General features: G+C 47.6%; 2 protein-coding genes across 2 annotated transcripts in view; both read right to left on the bottom strand.

Moving 5' to 3' along the window:
* Positions 1-7,556, bottom strand: part of SEC31B (SEC31 homolog B, COPII coat complex component) — a 94,276-nt gene extending 86,720 nt beyond the window's left edge. The window contains exon 1 of the mRNA XM_054983959.1: positions 7,263-7,556. The gene's annotated coding sequence lies outside the window, so the exon portion shown is untranslated. The remainder of the gene's footprint in view (positions 1-7,262) is intronic.
* Positions 7,557-12,620: 5,064 nt separating this feature from the next.
* Positions 12,621-18,297, bottom strand: NDUFB8 (NADH:ubiquinone oxidoreductase subunit B8). Its single transcript, XM_054982142.1, has 5 exons — positions 18,144-18,297; positions 16,601-16,727; positions 15,354-15,453; positions 13,385-13,540; positions 12,621-12,837 (listed from the first exon to the last, which is right to left on the bottom strand). The coding sequence occupies exons 1-5, from the start codon at positions 18,238-18,240 to the stop codon at positions 12,745-12,747; spliced, it is 573 nt and encodes a 190-aa protein (XP_054838117.1). The 5' UTR covers positions 18,241-18,297; the 3' UTR covers positions 12,621-12,744.
* Between the last annotated feature and the right edge of the window lie 395 nt (positions 18,298-18,692).

Below are 18,692 nucleotides of genomic sequence, written 5' to 3'. Positions count from 1 at the left end.
ACAGCTGGTTCAAAGAACTCATCTGTTTGACAGGTCTAAAGACTAACTGCTTTTGGCTTCCCCGGAGAGAGATCCATCTTTCTCCTGGCAAGTTGAAGCTTAGTTTTAGACACGGGCAACAGGCCCGCTACATCCTGGCCCCAAGCCATTTAGGCCCTTAAAGGTAAGAACTAGCACTTTAAATGTATCCAGAAACAGGTTGCCAGAGCAGATTTTTCAGCACAGGCATGATACGATCCTTATAACCACCCTGGCAACGGTCTGGATGTCACATTTTAGACCAATGGAAGTTTCCAAAGTTTCGCCAGCAGTAAGGTTCACAGTTTCACGTGTTTTGGGTGAGTGAGCGTTTGGGGAGCCCAACAGGCGGAGTGGAAGAGGGCCGAGTACCCGGAGATGGATAAAATGACAAGAAAATTGAGAGACCTTGACCCGGGACAGTTTAACACGGACTGGGAGAGGCTGAAACGATATTTGGTGAAAAAATGGGAGGTGGGAGGACTGTGGCAGTTCGATAATTACTGAAATATAACAAAAGGAGAGGGGAGTGACTATACCGGGGGGAGAGAGTTAAGTGAAAAAATTCTAAGCAATTATTTTATTTGATCAGTATGAATAGTTGGGTATCAATAGTGTTATTAACATAAGGATTATAAGGATAGAATTTAAATAATTTTTTATGCCAGTAGATAACTGTACAATGGAGAATGAATATACATTAGCATACAGAATGTGGGTCTAATTGATAGACTTATGCTGAACGTGTACATGAATTGTTTGTTGGATAGTTTTATAATGGAGAAATTAGTTAATTAAAAAGGACAAGATATGTTAAAGAAAGTAAAGAGTAACATACAGAGTATAAGTCAAATTGATTGATTTATAATAAATGTATGCAATGTTTATAGAAGTATTTGAAGTTATGCATAAAGAGAGACAAATTGTCCCATTTTGAAGTAATTAGAAAGAGTAAGATAGAGTACAGACTATCAAAATGATTATTATTATTATTATTGAAGAAGATAAGTTAAGATTGTTATACTTTTACCCATTTGGGAAGGGAATTAGAGATAGCACTATGTTACTATAGATAAGCTTAGAAGAGTTTGAAAGTATATTATAATAAGCATAATAAGTTTGAAATGAGTAGAGGGAGAATAGATAAAGGGTTGGAAAACTGTTGGAAGTCAACAAAAGGGGGGGGAAAGGGAGGGGGTTAGAATTGGAAAATTTAAGGGAACGTGATTGTAATAAATTTTATATGTGTCTAATCCAATAAAAATTTTTATAAAAAAAAAAAGAAGAGGGCCGAGTACCACGACTCCGTGGGCAGGCAGTGGGATCAGGACAGGGGAACAGAGATTAGACACCTAAAGGCTTTCATCCCCCAGCTGGATCCTACTCCCTTCCAATGCTATTTTGGCTCCTGACAAGATCCCTCCAGGTCCAGGTCTGGGAGCGCTACTGCCAAATGCAAAGCCAATCAATAGAAAGACCTGCATGAGCGAACCAGAGATGCACCACTGGGGTTAGCTTGTCCCAGTTTTGTCCCAGCGAAGCAGCAGCAGTGCACGGGCACCCAAAGTTTAAGGTCCAAAGGTTGCATTGTGTGTGTGTAAAGAGCATCATGTCACGGTTGACTTAGGCCACCCCATAGGATTTTCACGGAGACGATCAGAGGTGTTTTGCCATTGCCTGCCTCTGTGTAGTGTCCCTTGGTGGTCTCCCATCCAAGTAATAACCAGGGCCAACCCTTCTTAGCTTCCGATATCTGATGAGATCGGGCTAGCCTGGGCCATCCAGGTCAGGATGGGTCATATTGAGATAACCGTTATTCGGTCGGGTCTGCCCTATTTCTAGGCCATGAATGCTCCTGCTGCTCTAGGACATGTAAAGGAGAACAGAGTCTCTTCTTGATAGAAAAGTGTAAGGGGCATGCATGGCGCTGGCTCCGTATCACTTTTGGTACTTTGGGTTTACATGTGAACATCCTGTTGGTGGCACAGAACTGACTCTGCTTTCCGACCACTGGGTGAAACGGTTTCATGCGCCAGCAGTGGCTGGCAGGCCATCCTTTGAACATCCCTATCATGAAGGGAAAGGAAGTGGGGCTGCAATAGTCAACCATGATCCCATTTCCCTTTCCAGTTTCCCTGTTTAGCAATCACCTAACGGCAAGTCTATGTACTAGCGGATGGTAGGTTTGCAAGACAGGATTCTACTGATCTACAGTCCACCCCTCTGCCTTCCAGCCTGAACCCATTAGAGGTTACACTGGTCTGGAAGATCTCTGTTCAGACCAAGGAATCCTTGACGAGCATGGAGACAAAAACAGCTTAAATGGCAGCAGAGGAAGACTTGTGATGAAGCCGACAGCCGTGGGACAGAGCCTCCTCTGAAACCTACTCCACGGTGGCGCATAACAGCAGAGCAATCTTAAATCACCAACACTGGCCAGCTGATCCATTCTGAGTTGAGAGAAGGACTTTTTACAGTTGGGCCCTCAAGGAGCAATGGTGGCCACATCCATGACTTGCTGTGAACAGTTTACTTGGAAGATACAGTCACATCCATTCCAACTTTGGCTCTAATTGCAGGAGCAGTTCTTAGCATCCCTTTGGCCTTTTCTGCTTTGTATGGAATAGTTTTCAGACTCGGCAGCCAGACAATGTGGAAAGGATCCTTGGAAAGACAAGGCCTGCTACTCACAACCTTTGACTCTTGCCATTTCAGGAATTACAGGTAGCAACGTGGAATTACAGCAGCCAGTGGAAGACTGGCCAGATGCTGCTCAAGAGCTGGGTGGTATTAGCATCTTGATGACGTGGTATCCTCTTTCAGATGCTAGCTTCATGGGTATGTTAGTGCAGAAGACCAGAAGGATCTCTGAGGAACCTCTTAAGCCAACTTCAACTGTTTCTCCATATTTATTACCTGGATCTAGGGTTCCCAGGTCCCTATACTCTCCTGGTTGGGGGGGGGGGGTGTAACCTGGTCCTTACTGGGAATCTTCTCCTTGCGTGTGTATACTCCCTGCACAGACGTGATGTCGTCACTTCTGGAAGTGACATCGTCGCGTCTGCCAGGAGCGTTCATGCCGTGAGAGTTGTCCGGGTGCCCGGTGGTGGCAAGCGATCTCCGAGCAGTCTGAAACCTCCAGGTAAACTGCTAGGAGATTGCCCACCACTGGCAGGAACCTCAGATTCCTTCCTGGATCCCTTTAAATCAGATTTCCGGCCCTAGATTTGGGGCCAGATTTGGAACTGTGTGGGACTGCTTGTGTCTAATAACCACAGGAAGAATCCCGTGGTCAGCCTAGCAGATACGGGCATTGGGAGGCACTGCCTTGCAGTGGGTTCATTCTTGAAGATGAGTCTCAGCCATACTTGGGAACTGCTGCTCACCCCGCAGCCTTTGGCTGATGGGGTTCTGCAAAGCTTCCTCTTGTCTACTGTGCTCTGTAATATCTCCATGAAATTGACATTGTCTGGACATCTGGTGTAGAGCATCACTGATCCTCCTGACACGATCCAACTCTTTCTTTTCTCCCTTGGCTGTGGAAGATCAATGATGGACGAGTAGGGGTTAGCCAAGACAACTTAGAACGGCCAATCCAGTTTATTATTATTATTTATAGCACTGCCAACATGCAAGACAGTTCACAGAGTAGTCCAGAAGATAGGGCTTCTTGCTTGAGTTTTCAGGGTTCATATGGCAGCTATCAAGGCTTTTCACAGATTGAAAAAGTTCTGATTTTATAATTATTTGTTGCTAACACCATCAGGATACACGGCACTTTAACAGAGAACAAGACAACTGGTCCCTGCCCCAGGGAGCTTACAGTCTAAAACTGAGACAAGGGAGGGAAGTAGGGATAAATGGGAAGAATTCGCATTCATTCCACTTACATACCTCTGGGCTCAGTTGACAGCTGAGGATGATGAAGCTAGCAAAGATCACTAGTCAGAGGACACGACAGCAGGCGGGTAAGAGAGAGTGGGGAAGGCCATGTAGGGTACGGACGAAAGAGCAGCCAGGAAAGCCAGTGAAAGAGTTTAAAGCTGGACGTTCTGTAGTCAGAGCAAGGAGAAGCGGATGATTTTGGTGGCAGAGTGCTAGGTGGAGGTGAGATGTAACAGCAAATGGCCAGAAAACAGGTTACAGTAGTCAAACTGAGGAATTGCTATAATATGTGGTTTTGGAGCGGGGTCAGAGACAAAAGGCCACGCCTTGGCAATGCTGTCAAGGGAGAATGGCATGATAACAAACTATATGGGAAGCAAAAGAGAATGAAGAGATGGAGATAACACACTTTGCGCATAGGATTTCAGAAGTCAGCAACCGTTTATAATTAAAAAGCCAAAACGTCAAAAATCATAGGAACAACTACGGAAAATATACAACTAAACGCTAGTGGTAATTGACATGCTGATTAATAATCCATAAAGTTCCGCAGCCTAAACACTGGCTGCTGTGAGTCCTGTATCAGGAAGTGACACACAGAAGATGTCTCACAATTAAGTAGTAAGTGTACCCAGAAGTACCTCCCTATAACTTTGTTAATGCACAGGCGTATAACTGCACACTTGGGTTACAGGACATGACAGCATGTCAGGATTACAGGACACTAAAATACTGGACAACACTTCCGACTACTTTGTCAGATTGCACAGGGAAGCCATTGAAATTCATAATCATAAGCACAACTTCAACAGGAAAGAAGAGACTTTAAGAATGAATAGAGCATGGCTTCCAGTCCTGAAAAACACCAGGCTAACAAAATACTCTACATCTTACAATAGCCCTGCAGAGAAGATTAGCATATCAAGCACCAATCCATATGCAAAAGAACCTCCTCAGGACACAGTGAAGCATTAGCATTCCACACCCTGGGAAACTCTTACAGGATGACGCAACCCAAACCCACCTTCCTGAGTAGATATAAATGACCAGCCAACACCTTTTCCACACTGTGACACTGAGAGATCTCTGTCTTTTGGTGCTATACCTCTGAAGATGCCAGTCACAGCTGCTGGCAAAACGTCAGGAACTACAATGCCAAGACCACAGCGATACAGCCCGGAAAAACCACAACAACCATCTCTAAGAAGCTCTTTAAGTCCTGTAAGAATCTTTGCTTGCCATTCCCTTCACCTAGCCACTGTTGCAGCAACTCCCTATCCCCTCAAATGTATCTTAGCTATTTAATTGTCTTCTTGAAACCACAATTTGCAGACTCCTGGGTTAAATTGTTCATTGGGAATATGGGGAAAGCAGGTCAAGAATAGGAAAGGAATGAACTGAAAGTACAATGAAGGAAAGTGACAGAAGAAAGAGGGGCAACGCTTCTGAGAAAGCAACCAAGTCCATGGATATCAGGCCATGGAAAGTGCAAGAGGCAGTGTGGGAAAAGCAGAGAGTGTGCCATATCGCAGGAGATGATCAGACAGGACATATTTCATTAGCAGACTGACCATAGCCAGTGAAATTCCTAGTGAAGACAAGATCAAGGCAGCAGTTTTAACATTTTAAAAATATATATACATGTTAGCAGTTTTGGGGGGGGGGATCCCACTGGCGAATGGGAGAGATTACAATGTTTAATATTTATCTTGTGTTTACTGTCAGCTGAGTGTATTAACTGACTGTTTTGCAAATTGTTTGAAGTTATATTTACTGCACTAAGCCGTAACTGAAGCTGCCTGCTCAGGTCTGCGATTTACACACTCATCTCATGATGTTGCACACGTCAAAGTGTGTGAGCGAACCACAGGCTTGGCATCCTTCCTATTCTGTTTGTGGCTCAGTAAATATCAAAAGCGATCAGGTTTCCTAGGGCAACCACATTTCTAGGGCAATCCCAGTGCAGGTCCTGACAGTTCCATTACAAACAGGAGCAGCAGCAGCAGCACCTGTTCTTCCAGCACTCCTGCGATAAGAAGCCCCACAGCACACAAGAAAAACCCAAGGCACTTCTTCCCACGCATGCATAAAACCTTGGGACACCGGCCACTAGAAACGCCTCTCTCGTGGTCCCAAACTTCTCACGTTCCTCACGGTGGTGCAGACAGAACCGGCTCCGCTCATCCTACGCCACTGAAGCAACACAAGAACCCGGCCTGTACCCTTGCCCTGAGCTGAAGCAAAGCTGAAGTTCGTGGAAACACCTTCTGCTTTGCTTGCGTCGCCCATTTTCCTCCTCAAGCATCTAAATTTAGATTTCAAGTCACTGGGGGCAGGCACCTGTCTTTTGCTTGTCTTGTTAAGTACCGACGCACTCTGACACAGCTCTTGAAATAAAGCAATGACAATAATAATAGTAATAGTGTTATGCCTCCAATGCTCAGTCCTGGAGGGAGAGCACCTGGGTGGCAGAGACCCACCCGACTGCTGGAGCAGCATCTCCTAATGAAGCTCATGGGGCAAGCCTCGGCCAGCTTTTCTTTCTTTCTTTCTTTCTTTCTTTCTTTCTTTCTTTCTTTCTTTCTTTCTTTCTTTCTTTCTTTCTTTCTTTCTTTCTTTTTCTGCTTAACGTACCTCACAGGTAGTTTCAGGTAGGCAGCTGTGTTGGTCTGCAGGAGAACAGCAGGATTTGAATCCACTGGCAACAGGGCCAACCAGATTTTCCAGGTATGAGCTTTCAAGAGTCAAAGCTCCCTTCTTCAGATACTGGGAAGAATGGAAATCCTGGAGCTTTAACATCCCAGTCAGGAGGTGGGAGGGGTGAAGCAAAGAAGGGAAGATAGATCAAATGCTGTTCCCTGTATCTGAAGAAGTGAGCTTTGACCCTGTAAATCTTGTTGGTGTCTAAGGTGCCACTGGACTCCAACTCTGCTGTTATACCTCACAGGGTTGTTGTGAGAATCAAAAAAGGAGGGACAAAGCACTTCAATTCCTGCCTTGAGCTCCTCATGGAAAAGGATGTTTTTTATTTTATTAGTTTTATTACTGAATCGTATGTCTACTTACAGTTTTAATGTAATTCTACTGTAAATTTTAATACTGAAGTTATCTGCTCTGAGCCTTTTCGCAGGGAGAGTGGATTATAAATCCAATCAATCAATTATAAAGGGGATTTTAAGAATCTGGGAGACCCAGGTTCGAATCTCCACTCTATGGAAACAGGCTAGGCGCCCTTGGACCAACCATAACCTCTCGTCCTAACCGACTTTACAGGACTGTTGTGATGATAACAACTTCACATTGTTGTAAGCCGCTTCGGGTCCTCAGCTGGGGAGACAAGCGGGGTAAGCAATCTCTACCTCCACAATACAAGGGTATTCTCCGCCCTTCTGGAGGAGCTGACGGCCCAGGAAGCTCAGAGCCCGAAGTAAACACGAAGTAAACCGGAGCGCGGCGAGGGCAGCAAGGAGGAGGCGAGGCGGGCGCCGCCTTAAAGGCGAATGAAAACACCCCTCCGCGGGTTCCCATTCCGGGCTGCGGAGCGAGGTTGGGTCGAAGGGGCGGAGAGGCGCCGCCCTGCCCTGGTCGGGGCCGGTCAGGAAGGCCCACCCGCCCCGGCCCCGCGCGGCCGCCCTTACCGCCTCAAGCTCTGCCGCCGCCGCGCAACCCGAGCCCCGCTGCTGCCCCGGCCCAGGCGCGGCGGGCAGGCCCAGCAGGCGGCAACGGCAAGCGGCAGCGGCCAAACGGCCCGCGCTCGCGACCGCCCGGGCTCTCTCGGCCTCGCTCGCCGCTTTGGTCGCGTGTCGGCTGGGGCGCACGAGCGCGGCAGGGGAGCGCTTTGGAGTTTCTGCCTCGCGAAGCCTGGCGGGTGTGTGTGTGCGTGTGTGTGGCTGCCTCGCGGAGTGGGGTTGCCAATCTACAGGTGGGGCCTAGAGGCCCCCTCCTTATTAAAGCAAATCTCTAGGCTGGGGAAGCCATTACACGGTAGATACTAGGCGAAACCCTTCTGCAAAAAATCCCTTCACAGGAACAGCCCTCGCATTTCTCAACTCTATGCTATAGTGTTGCCAGCTCCAAGTTGGGAAATTCCTGGAGATCTGGGGGGGGGGGTGAAACCTGGAGAAAGTGAGGTTTGGGGAGGGAAAGGACCTTGGCATGGCGTAATTCTACAGACTCCACCCCCCAAAGCAGCCATTTTCTCCAGGTGAACTGATCTCTGTGGCCTGGAGACCAGTTGTAATTCCGGGAGATCTCCACCCCCCCTGCCTGGAGGTTGGCAACCGTACTGTGCTACTGAGGCAAGCAAACACCCTTCTTTCTCCTCTGCGACTGAGAGATCCAGAGGAACTTGGCAGTAGCTAAAGGCCCTGCTGGTGCAACACATGCATTCATTCAGCACTTGAAAATCCCTTTTAGGATGGGTGATGTACATGGTTCTCCCCTGTTCTGCTCACAACCACCACCCTATCAGGTAGGCCAGTTTGGTGTAGTGGTTAAGAGCGACAGGACACTAATCTGGAGAGCCGGGTTTGATTCCCCACTCCTCCGCTTGAAGCCAGCTCGGTGACCTCGGATTGGTCGCAGCTTCTCGGAGCTCTCTCAGCCCCACCCACCTCATAGGGTGATTGTTGTCATGGAAGCTCACTAAGCCATGGAAGCACTTGGGCCAGTCACACACATTCAACCTAGCTTGGGTTGCCAGCCTCCAGATGATGGCTGGAGATCTCCCGGAATTACAACTGATCTCCAGGCCACAGGGATCAGTTCCTCTGGAGAAAATAGCAGCGGACTCTATGGACTTTATACCTCATTGAGGTCCCTCCCCTCCACAAATCCTTCCCCCTCCAGGCTCCACCCTGAAAATCTCCAGGAATTCCCAACCTGGAGTTGGCAACCCTAAGCTTAGCCTACTTCACAGGAGTGTTATGCGGATAACTAGAGAAGATGTGAGCTGCTCTGGGTCCCCACCAGAGTAGAAAGGCAGGGTATAAACAGGGTTGCCAGCTCCTAGTTGGGAAATTCCTGGAGATTTGGGAAGTGGAAGCTGGAGAGGACAAAGTTTAAGGAGGGGAGGGCCCTCAGTTGGGTGTAATGCCATAGAGTCCCCCCTCCAAGGCAGCCATTTCCTTCAGGGGAACTGACCTCTGTGGCCTGATAAGTTGTAATTTCAGATCTCCAGCCACCACCTGGAGATTAGCAACTCTAGGTATAAATGAAGTAAATAAATTGACTTCACCCCAGCCAGCCAAAGCCTGAGTGGCTTGTGCAACCCTTTTCCCAAGTGCAAGGAGCTCTGGCCTCCACAGCTACTTCTGATTTTACTGGATGGCAGCAGACCCTCCACCTCAGCTATTTCAGGTCTGCAAAAAGGTGTCATCTGGCCAGTCTGCTAGGCCCACAGCTGCTGGCTGTTCAGGCTTGGACAACCACGCCCCCAAGTTTGGGCAGCCAAGTTACATTTTCACTATTTTTCTGTGAAGGGCCTTGAGTCTCCGTGAGAAGGGCAGGCTATTAATCATGAAAATAAATGATTTGAGTTGGAAAAACGTTCACGAGCGGCTGTTTTGAACTCTAAATACACAGGAGATCTGACCAAAGATCTCCCGCTGTTGTCTGGTTTGGCATTCAGGCACATCAAAACCAAAGGCTGCCCCTTTAAAGACGGTTAAAACCACTGTCCGGCTTTCCGCTGATGACGTTCTAGATTCAAACACTTGAGAACTGCAGCTATAAACCATGAGGAAAGTTAGGTGGGTAGCCATGTTGGTCTGCAGTAGAATAGCAGGATTTTCGTCCAGTGAGCTTGAAAGCGGACACTCCAAAAATCTTGTTGGTCTCTACAGTGCCACTGGATGAAAATCCTGCAGCTAGAACCCAAACCACCATGATGGGAGTCGCTTCAAAAATATGGCAAAAGACAAAAAGTTGCTGCTAAACCGCACTTTCAACACAATTTAGGAATTACTTTCATACACAATGTAGTTTACCATGTTATTGCTAACAGTGCACAAGATGTCAGGTGCTTGCAATCACCTCATATACCTGGTCTGCTTGCTATGTGCGTAGGCTGTGTTATGAATACACATTGGAGCAAATGTTACTTGTTCCCGTTGTGTGAATTTCTCTGCGTCCTCTCTCCTTCACTGGGGAGAGGCGCCTGAGTGACCTTGGAGGCTTCTACATCATCCCTGCTATTTCCCCCACTTTGCTGGCAGTTATACAAAGGGTGGGAGGTTAGGAATTTCCCCCCTTTGCTGATCATTAGGGGAGGTTAGAAACTGCCCAAGCTTGGAAAGCCTATATATGTTGATGCTTGCATGTAACGGTTATTCCTGGCAAAGATGGTGTTAGTGTAGGATACTGGCTGCCTATCAATAAAGAGTTTTTACTACTCATAGTGAAGACTTTTGAGAGTTGCTTGGCCTCCTTACACGAGCGGGAGCTTGACTGGAGCCAAGAGGGCTGCCCCGTGATATACTCATAGCCAGGCATTCTCCCCAATGGGGATCCAAAGCAGTTTTAAGTTTTCCTTTTGTCCTCCATATTATTCTCACAAGCCAGTGAGGCAGATTACTAGATAGAGGTGGTCAAAGGACCAGCGGGAAGATAAATTCTTCAATACTATATATACTATAATAGTATATAATACTATATATAATATAATGAATGATATATTCATTATATAATGAATGATAAAAATGCTGGGAAATGATGTTATATGATGTAATTATGCATTATTGTTAAAATCACTTGAAAAGGGTTATAAACTGTTGCACTATAGTATGGCGGAATCTTTCTTCCCGATGGTCCTTTGACCACCTCTATCTAGTGACTGAAATCGGGAATAGCCTTATCTTTTGGCAGCAGTGAGGCGGATTAGGCTGAAAGTATGTTACTGGCCCAAGGTCACCCAGGGAGTTTCCATGGCAGAGTACCTGGATAGCCCAGGTGAGCCTGATCTTGTCAGATCTCAGAAGCTAATCAAGGTTGGCCTTGGTTAGTAATTGGATGGGAGATGAAGTCCAAGGGTTGCAGAGGTAAGCAATGGCAAACCACCTCTGTTAGTCCCTTGCCATGAAAACCCCACTGGGGGGGGGGGGTTTCACCATAAGTCAGCTATGACTTGAGGGCACACTCCACCACTCCCAGATCCTAGTCTGACAGACTGCTACATAACTCAGGCTCTCACAGGTATCTCTTGGCTCCGATATAGCCTCTGTAACTGTTTGAAGGGAGTCAAAATAACGTGTCACTGGGTTGAAAGGCAGTGTTCGGAGATCCCCGCCCCATTTCTCTTTTGCATCCAAGGTGCTTGCAAATGCAAAGGAGAAATTTTGTGTGTGTGTGTGTGTGTGTGAGAATGGCTCTTCAGCAGGGTTTTTTGACCTCCCGCTTTGTCTAAGGGAAACATCTCACAGCAGCGCCTCAGCTCCACTGACAGGCACCAGTTTCCCAGAGAAGCCAGCTCTCAGCAGAGCCGAGGCATAGCATCCAAGCAGGCAGCTGCAGAGAACGGAGATTACGGCTGCCAGGGAGGTGGGCTGTAGGGCATATGCACTGCATCCAAATTCCCTGCTGATGAATATGAAGCTGCGGGGCAAGAGGAGTAAAGATCTTTGTACTTTTACTAGTTGTGGAGTTTTTTCCCCACCTTAAATGGCCTTTTAGTAGCTAAACTGGAAGAGCTTTGTTGAAAGAACCAATAGGCTTCACAATCAATTTGCTGATATTAGCACATCAGTCGTGGGCTTGGAACCCAGAAGGGAGAGTCCCAGTTCTTGGCCATCATGGGATGGCCTTGGACAAATTCCTACCCCTCAGTACCTACTCACTAAACACAATGTTCCGAGCTCTACCGACAAAGACAGGTGGAACATAATTACAAATAACTTATCTGTCATTGAAAAATGGAATTTGTACAAGGCCTGCCCGAGAGCTTCACAACTGATGCTGGACTTCTCATACACTAGAACTAGCTGGCCCAATGACACGCCAACGGAATGTGTTATACACACTTCTTGCCTCTGAAGATTCACATTTCCTTTTCTTCACAGCACTGAGGGATCCCACACCTAGCATACTTAAAACACGCACTTCAGCTAACACGGCAGATTTCTTCTCTCAAGCTTAGACTGCAAGACTGCGACTACATCGCAACTCTACACGGCTCACTGTAGTACAGCGCCCTCTCCTATGCGGCCAATCAGTGGTCCCCAGTCTTTTCAAGCCTGTGAGCTTCTTTGGAATTTGGAGGCAGGGGCGCCGGCACCAAGACAAAAAGGATGCCACAGCAGGTACAGCCAAGCACAACATGGCTACCATACGCAGCAGAACCAGGCACACACATAAGAGGAAGGTTGTGTGTGGAACACAAACACAGAAGGCGGCCAAGGATAGTGATTACACACAGAAAACCACCAGTGGGAGAAAAGGAGGATAAAACACGCAGAAAGAAGGTGACTGGGGAGGGCGTGCGCCACTGCTCACTAGGACCCACCCCCATACAGCTGATCCGCAGGTCCTGCACCCTTCTGCACTGAACGGTGTTCCGGATCCAAGTGAAAAGCCCTTTTATTTGTAATACATCAGCCAGTCACTGGCTCTGCCTTCACAGTGCCACTGACTACTTTCCTGAAGCACATGATGGAGGCCTATGAACCCCACGGTGATCGTGATCGCTGTGCTGGGAAACCCTGTGCTAGACAAACCCCATGAAATAAAGATGCCACAAAATAACTTTTTATCATTTTTCTCCTATTGGGCTCTTTTACACAGCAAAAGTAACATTGCAGCAGTCAGTCCTGCAGACAGGAAAAAGGAATGCCACAGAGACAGGAGTCCTCAGATCTCGTAGTTCTTCTCCTCTGGTGGCTCTTGGTTGGGATCCCCGCCATTTTCTAGATACAGATTGTTGTAGGGATACTGTTTGGGGCCCTGCAGAGGAGACACATGAAGCAGCAAGGCTGAAACAGCGACAGACTCCGTGTTCAGGTCCCTTACCCTGATTCTGACCTTCTCCCACACTTCTGAGGCTCCTCAGTCACCACGGGGTTTCCAAAAAAGACAACTCAAATATAACACGCTTGCAGGGGGAGGAAAGAACTTGTTCCCTCCTGAGCAAGGGCCACAGAAATGCAGTTAAATTAAAGACAAACAAAAAGCATGCAAAGAGTAAATGTCGGGCAATGGTTATTGCCAGTCTAGACCCAAGGAAAGCCTTGCTTGCATCCGCACTCTAAGGGTGACCTTGAACTTGCTTTCAGGATTGTTGTGAAGAGACAACTTGGTGGGAGGAGAAGAAACCATGATTGCCACCCCAGCCTCCTTGGAGGAAGGCGAGTTAAAAAAATATAATAAACTCCACAGATCATGCAAACTGTTGGGAGTGATTGCTGGGATCCAGGCCTGCTCTCTGGAGCTTCGCAACCAGCTCATAAATTCAAGAAATTTGGGATGAATTAAAGACCCTCTCAAGACTCACCACTGGTTGATATGATGGATAAATCTCTCCAAGGCCAAACATGAACAGCATGAAGCCAATAAAGCCCAAGATACAGTTGCGCATTACATGCCAAGGAAACATCGTAGGGGTGGTGTCAAGCCGTGTCCGAAGAAACATGTCAAAATCCCAGTGCACCTAGCCACAAGACAAGGAGAGGCTGGATTATGTACTGCTCTAGATGGCCAATTATATAGCTGTGACGGAGATCAGCCAGAATAAAGATATGGGGAGGGGGTTATACGTTTATTATTATTACCACTAATTGGAATTCTTGACAGAACAGCTCAGAAGTAAGTTCACACCAGAAGAAACAAACCTTCCCATACAGAAGAAAATATTCAAAAGAATGCCTAGAAATATTATGTAATTCAGAGAATCACTCTCTTCAAATGGTTAGTTGTTAAGACAGAACAGGTAAGACGACATTCAAGCAGACGAATCATCTCCTGGTGTTACAAGTATGCAGATTTTCAATCAACAATGTGTGCAAGGTTGGTTTAAGACTGCAGCCTATTCTGGGCTGCATGCATTGTGCTCGTTTGTGTCATGTATGGAATCCAGACTTAAGCATTTTAAGAACTGGCTTCTCTCCAAACACACCTTCTCACGAATAAGCCCCACGGACAAAGAGCAAATGCATATACTTCCACCAAGGCAAAGGTCCCTCCACCCACCTACCCTCGGCAGTCCTTCATGGGCCTGTCACATGCTCACGTCAGCCTTTAAAAGGGCATCAAGGGGCAGCTCCTGAGATCAGAACACTATTGCACAATTACACTCATTCTTACTTATTTTGATGTTGAAAGAAACAGATTCCATGCAAGACAGCAACAAAGAACAGTCAACTTTATTGTGCAGCTTATGTTTATAGCAGTTTAAATGATCCTCACGGCTCAAAATGGATCGCAATTTCAATGTATCACAACTGTTCTATTTGTATTGACCTCTGAGCCCCCCTTTCTCCTCCACTACACATAAACCTATCAAGCTTCACAGCCACTTCACACCTCCTACTGTAACCTATGGACACATGCCACAGGAAATTGATTCATTTTCAAGGGCTGCAGGCAAACAGTGGAGACTTTATGGCACTTCCAGATCAAGGCTATGTGTTCCAAACACCCAATGGCTTTCAAGTAGTCATATTGAAGCTTTCATTCAATTCTTGAATAAAACATATCAACAACTCAGTCTTTATTCCCAGTGTCTGTATAAAAAGGGATGGTCAAGCTTTTTTTTTTTTTTAAAGTGGAGAAAGCACGCAACTTAAAGTAATCCCCTAAAAATGACATTCAAGCAAAAGAGTTCCAGGAACATTGCAAGAATCTCCCTCCTTCAGCAGGTACTGGCATGGGTGGACCCAACAACCAAATCTTAGCTGATACAGTATATCAGCCTGCCTACGGTTCTTGAGAAATGCCTTTGAGCACTGTCAGAATACTGGTTTGAGCTCAAAGAGTCTGTTCTCATTCCGACAACTCTTATAGCTGTGACCCAGACCTACTTTAAAGTGAGGTCGGCTCTAAAAGTTACTGCGTAAGGGCCACAAGACTCTTGGACCGTGAAAAACCAGTATTTTGTTTAATTTCAGGTGAGTTACCGTATTGGTGTACAATAAAAGAGCAAGATCTGAGTCCAGTAACAACTAAAAGACTAACAAGATTTCCAGAATCTTTTAAAGAATCAAAGCTCCATTTTATTTAAGTTTTTCTCTGAAGGGCCACATAAGCTTACAAACCAGATTAAATGCTGACATAAATGTAGATATAAACGGGGGGCCCATGGCCCCCCCAAACGTCATTTTGAATTGGGTACCATCAAAATTGCAATTTTGTCACAAACACAAACAAAATGTCACATACCGCATACACACTTGGGACACCAGTTCTGCTTCATAGGCCTCTGGGCTGGGAACTGATATTATAGGTTAAAATTCCATCATCCTTACCGGTTCTCCGTAGTTCCGCCTCAGATCACTGTGGTCCCAATTGTAATAAGGATCTCTCTCCTGCTGGGATCGGTCAGGGAGTTTTGGATAATCACCGTAACTATGGAAAACACAAACCACAACAGCAATGTAACTGTTGCACTGGATCGCTTAAATCATCATTAGAGGATATATTTATTACATTAAAACCCGGCCTTCCTTCCACTATGGAAGTCAAAGCATCAAGTTCCCAGCCAGTTCCTCCACGCGGGCACTGACTGGGTCCAGAAGCGCAAGGCTGATTGCCATGTGCAGTCCATGCACTCCCCACACCCCTGAGGAACAGAGAAGAAAGCTATTAGAACAAAACTGAGATGCAGCCTCCTCCTCCTTTTATTTAAGTACTTTTCAAAGGAGGCCACAACGACAATGCTGAGGCAGAGGAACACCCATAAAGTTAGGTCATGGTTACCCTATAACTGGGACTTGGATTGCTTTCCTAAACCAGGTCACATTCCTTCAGTCTTGCGTGTTGTCCTATGTGGACATCCATCAGTCATGGATTCAAGAGGCTGCAGATTGTGATTCCAAATGAAAAGTAAAATAAATATACTACAGTCTCTACCGAGCACTGTTTGAGCGTAGCTAAAATTCTCAAACGGATTTTGAATTTAGGGAGCACTCTTGGCCCTTTCACCACTCCAGTGCAATGAGCTGGAGTCCTGCCCTCATCTCATGCGGATCACGTTGATTCAGTGTGGCATGGATCTAGGAGAGCCAGTTTCAAAACTCCACTTGGCCATGAGTGACCTTGAGCCAGTTTCACTCTCCGAGCCTGACCTACCTCACAAGCTTATTGTGAAGAGAAAATGGGCAATAGAGAGCCATGCGTGCCACCCCAAGCTCCCTGAAAGAAGAGCGAAATAACCTGCTAGATAAAGAGGCACACAGATCTCTTTCGTTTCAATTCCCCTCCATGAAAACCAGGAACAATCATTCCTAAGACTGTTGTGCAGGGACAATGCCAAAGCCAGTCTCTCATGTACCCCATGTTACAAAGATTACAATATCGAAGCACCTCAGCTTTGCAAAATCCCAGCCATCTTATCGGGTCCAAAGATTTGGAGCTTTGTATACATTGAAGTACAGTTTCTTTTTCTTTTTGCTATCTGCACTGGGAGATGACTCTGGAGGAAGCAACACCACAAATACGTTGTCTGTAGCCCCAGCTACCACACCCCTCTTCCCTTTCCTCAAGCACCCCTCACCCCATGCCATCATCCGGGAATGGCTCGTAGTCTTCCACCCTCAAGTTGTACTTCTTTGCAGCAGCAGCCCGTTCCTCTGGCGTCCTGGGATAAGGCCCTGGCCGCAGGTCCTTGGGCAAGCCCGAAGCTGGAGAGAGAAATGCCACTGAAGCCAAGGAGAACATATGGGGGATAGCCATAGCAAAGGACGGGGTTGCAAACTGACAGAGGCACCATCACGATACGGTACAAGAAAAAGCCAAGCCTGTTTGGGTCTGCAGGAATGGATTTTGCAGCCTGGGAAAGTAAAGTTCAGCTGAACATAGTGGAGCAGAGCACAACTAGAGGCAACAGTGAATGTAGAGAGGAGAATTTAAGACTGCCATCTTTTGTGGCAGCCCTGAATCCTCCCGTCTTCCTGTGCAACATATAGACAGGAAAGCCCTGCCAGGTGCCACTCAAATTCTTCTGATCTGCCAGTTGCCTATCCTGGCCCCATAAAGTGGTAGACTGCCTCTAAACACAGAGGCTCCATTTTGCCAGCACGACTAACAGCTATGAATAGACCTCTCCACCCAGAATTTCCCCCTCTCCATCCTCTTCCAAATTCAGATAAGGCTCCAGTTTGTCACTACATCCCGTGGGCAGCCAGCTCTGAAATGGTGAAGGCGTTTTTGAAATGGCCGGGGGCGGGGGGGGGGGGGGAGACAGCCTTGGGTAAGCCACTCCTCGCAGCCCCCAGTTGTATTGTGGGGATAATAACAACACAAACATGTCACCACTCTGGGTCAAGCACTAATCTATCTAGAAGAGTGGTATACAATTGCAATTGTTGTTGTTGTTATAGTAAGTGATATAAAAGGCGATCTGAAACCTTGGAGCTCCGCTGTCAGTCTGAGCAGACAATACTGATTTTGATGGTCCGATTCCATACAAGGCAGCTTCACGTGTTCAAATTACGCCCCTTGTTAATTTCTACATCTTCTGATTCCAAACTAATAGCAGAGAAGAATGAGAACGGAGGAGGGGATAGATCGGAGGGCCATAGTGTATGGACTAGAAATTTTTTTAAGAGAAGGAAGGTTGCAGAGGCAGGCAATGGCAAGCCTCTGCAGTTTCAAATCTGCAGTTTCAAATCTGTCTAAAAGAGTGGTATATCAGCAGAGTTATTTATTGTTATTGTTGTTGCTATCATTATTAGGAGGAGGAGGAGGTGGTGGTGATCCAGACCGGGAAATCTAATCTAACTTTGGGGGGAAAGCCCTGGACGTGGAGCGGTTCTGGTTCGGCAGTGCAGGAGGAAAGCGGAGGAGAAATAAAGGACGCGGAGGCCACGCGTCCATCCAAGGGCAGCGAAGGCAAGGGCAGCTCCAGCAGCGCCCCACGAACGCGCCCGGCCGCCCGAGGCCCCGCCAGCCCCCCAAGTAACGCCGCCCCTCAGCCACAAAGCGGCCGCAAGAGCCCCCCCCCCCAGTCGAGCCGGCAACTCCCGAGCAGGCTGAGGGCGAAAAGGGGACCCCCCACCCCGGCCTCCCTGCTCCCCCCGGCACGGCGACTCACGGACCGGCCCGGGCTCCGCTCGCAGCCGCCGCCGCCTTCCACCCGAGGGGTCCCCGGCGGGCCAGCGCCCCCAAGCAGCGCCAAGCGCCCCCGGACGCCATGGCGGCCCTCGCACAGCGCCTGCGCCCGAGCCGGGGAATCACAACGGAGCGGCCACTTCTCGCGAGAGGAAGCGTCCTGAGGCGCTCGAATGCCGGCGCGAGGCTGGGCGTTGTTTGGAGGGCCCCGCTTGTCTCAGGCGGGGAAACGGGGCCTTCCCCTGGCGCGGCCTCCTCGCACTCGGAGGCAGAGGCTCCCTTTGGGCTCCTTGGCTAATAACCGCTGATAGGTCTCTTCCTCATGACTCTGGCGTAGGGTTGTCAGCTCCAAGTTGGGAAATTCCGGGAGATCTGGAGGGTGAAACCTGGAGAAAGTGGGGTTTGGGGAGGGAAAGGACCTTGGCATGGCATAATTCCATAGTCTACCCCCCAAAGTAGCCATTTTCTCCAGGGGAACTGATCTCTGTGGCCTGGAGACCAGTTGGAATTCCAGGAGATCTCCAGCCTCTACCTGG

Source organism: Eublepharis macularius, chromosome 6 (genome assembly GCF_028583425.1).
Source record: "Eublepharis macularius isolate TG4126 chromosome 6, MPM_Emac_v1.0, whole genome shotgun sequence".
Classification (NCBI taxonomy): Eukaryota; Metazoa; Chordata; class Lepidosauria; order Squamata; family Eublepharidae; genus Eublepharis; species Eublepharis macularius.
The sequence above is the reverse complement of the archived record's forward strand: the minus strand, read 5'-3'. Positions and strand labels throughout refer to the sequence as shown.

Coding starts and splice junctions, on each gene's coding strand:
- NDUFB8 (XM_054982142.1), bottom strand. CDS start 18,240: ATGGCGTCCGGGGGCGCTTGGCGCTGCTTGGGGGCGCTGGCCCGCCGG. Junction 16,728..18,143: donor TGCGAGCGGAGCCCGGGCCG/GTCCGTGAGTCG, acceptor TTCTCTCTCCAG/CTTCGGGCTTGCCCAAGGAC. Junction 12,838..13,384: donor ATCCATCATATCAACCAGTG/GTGAGTCTTGAG, acceptor TCTCCTCTGCAG/GGCCCCAAACAGTATCCCTA.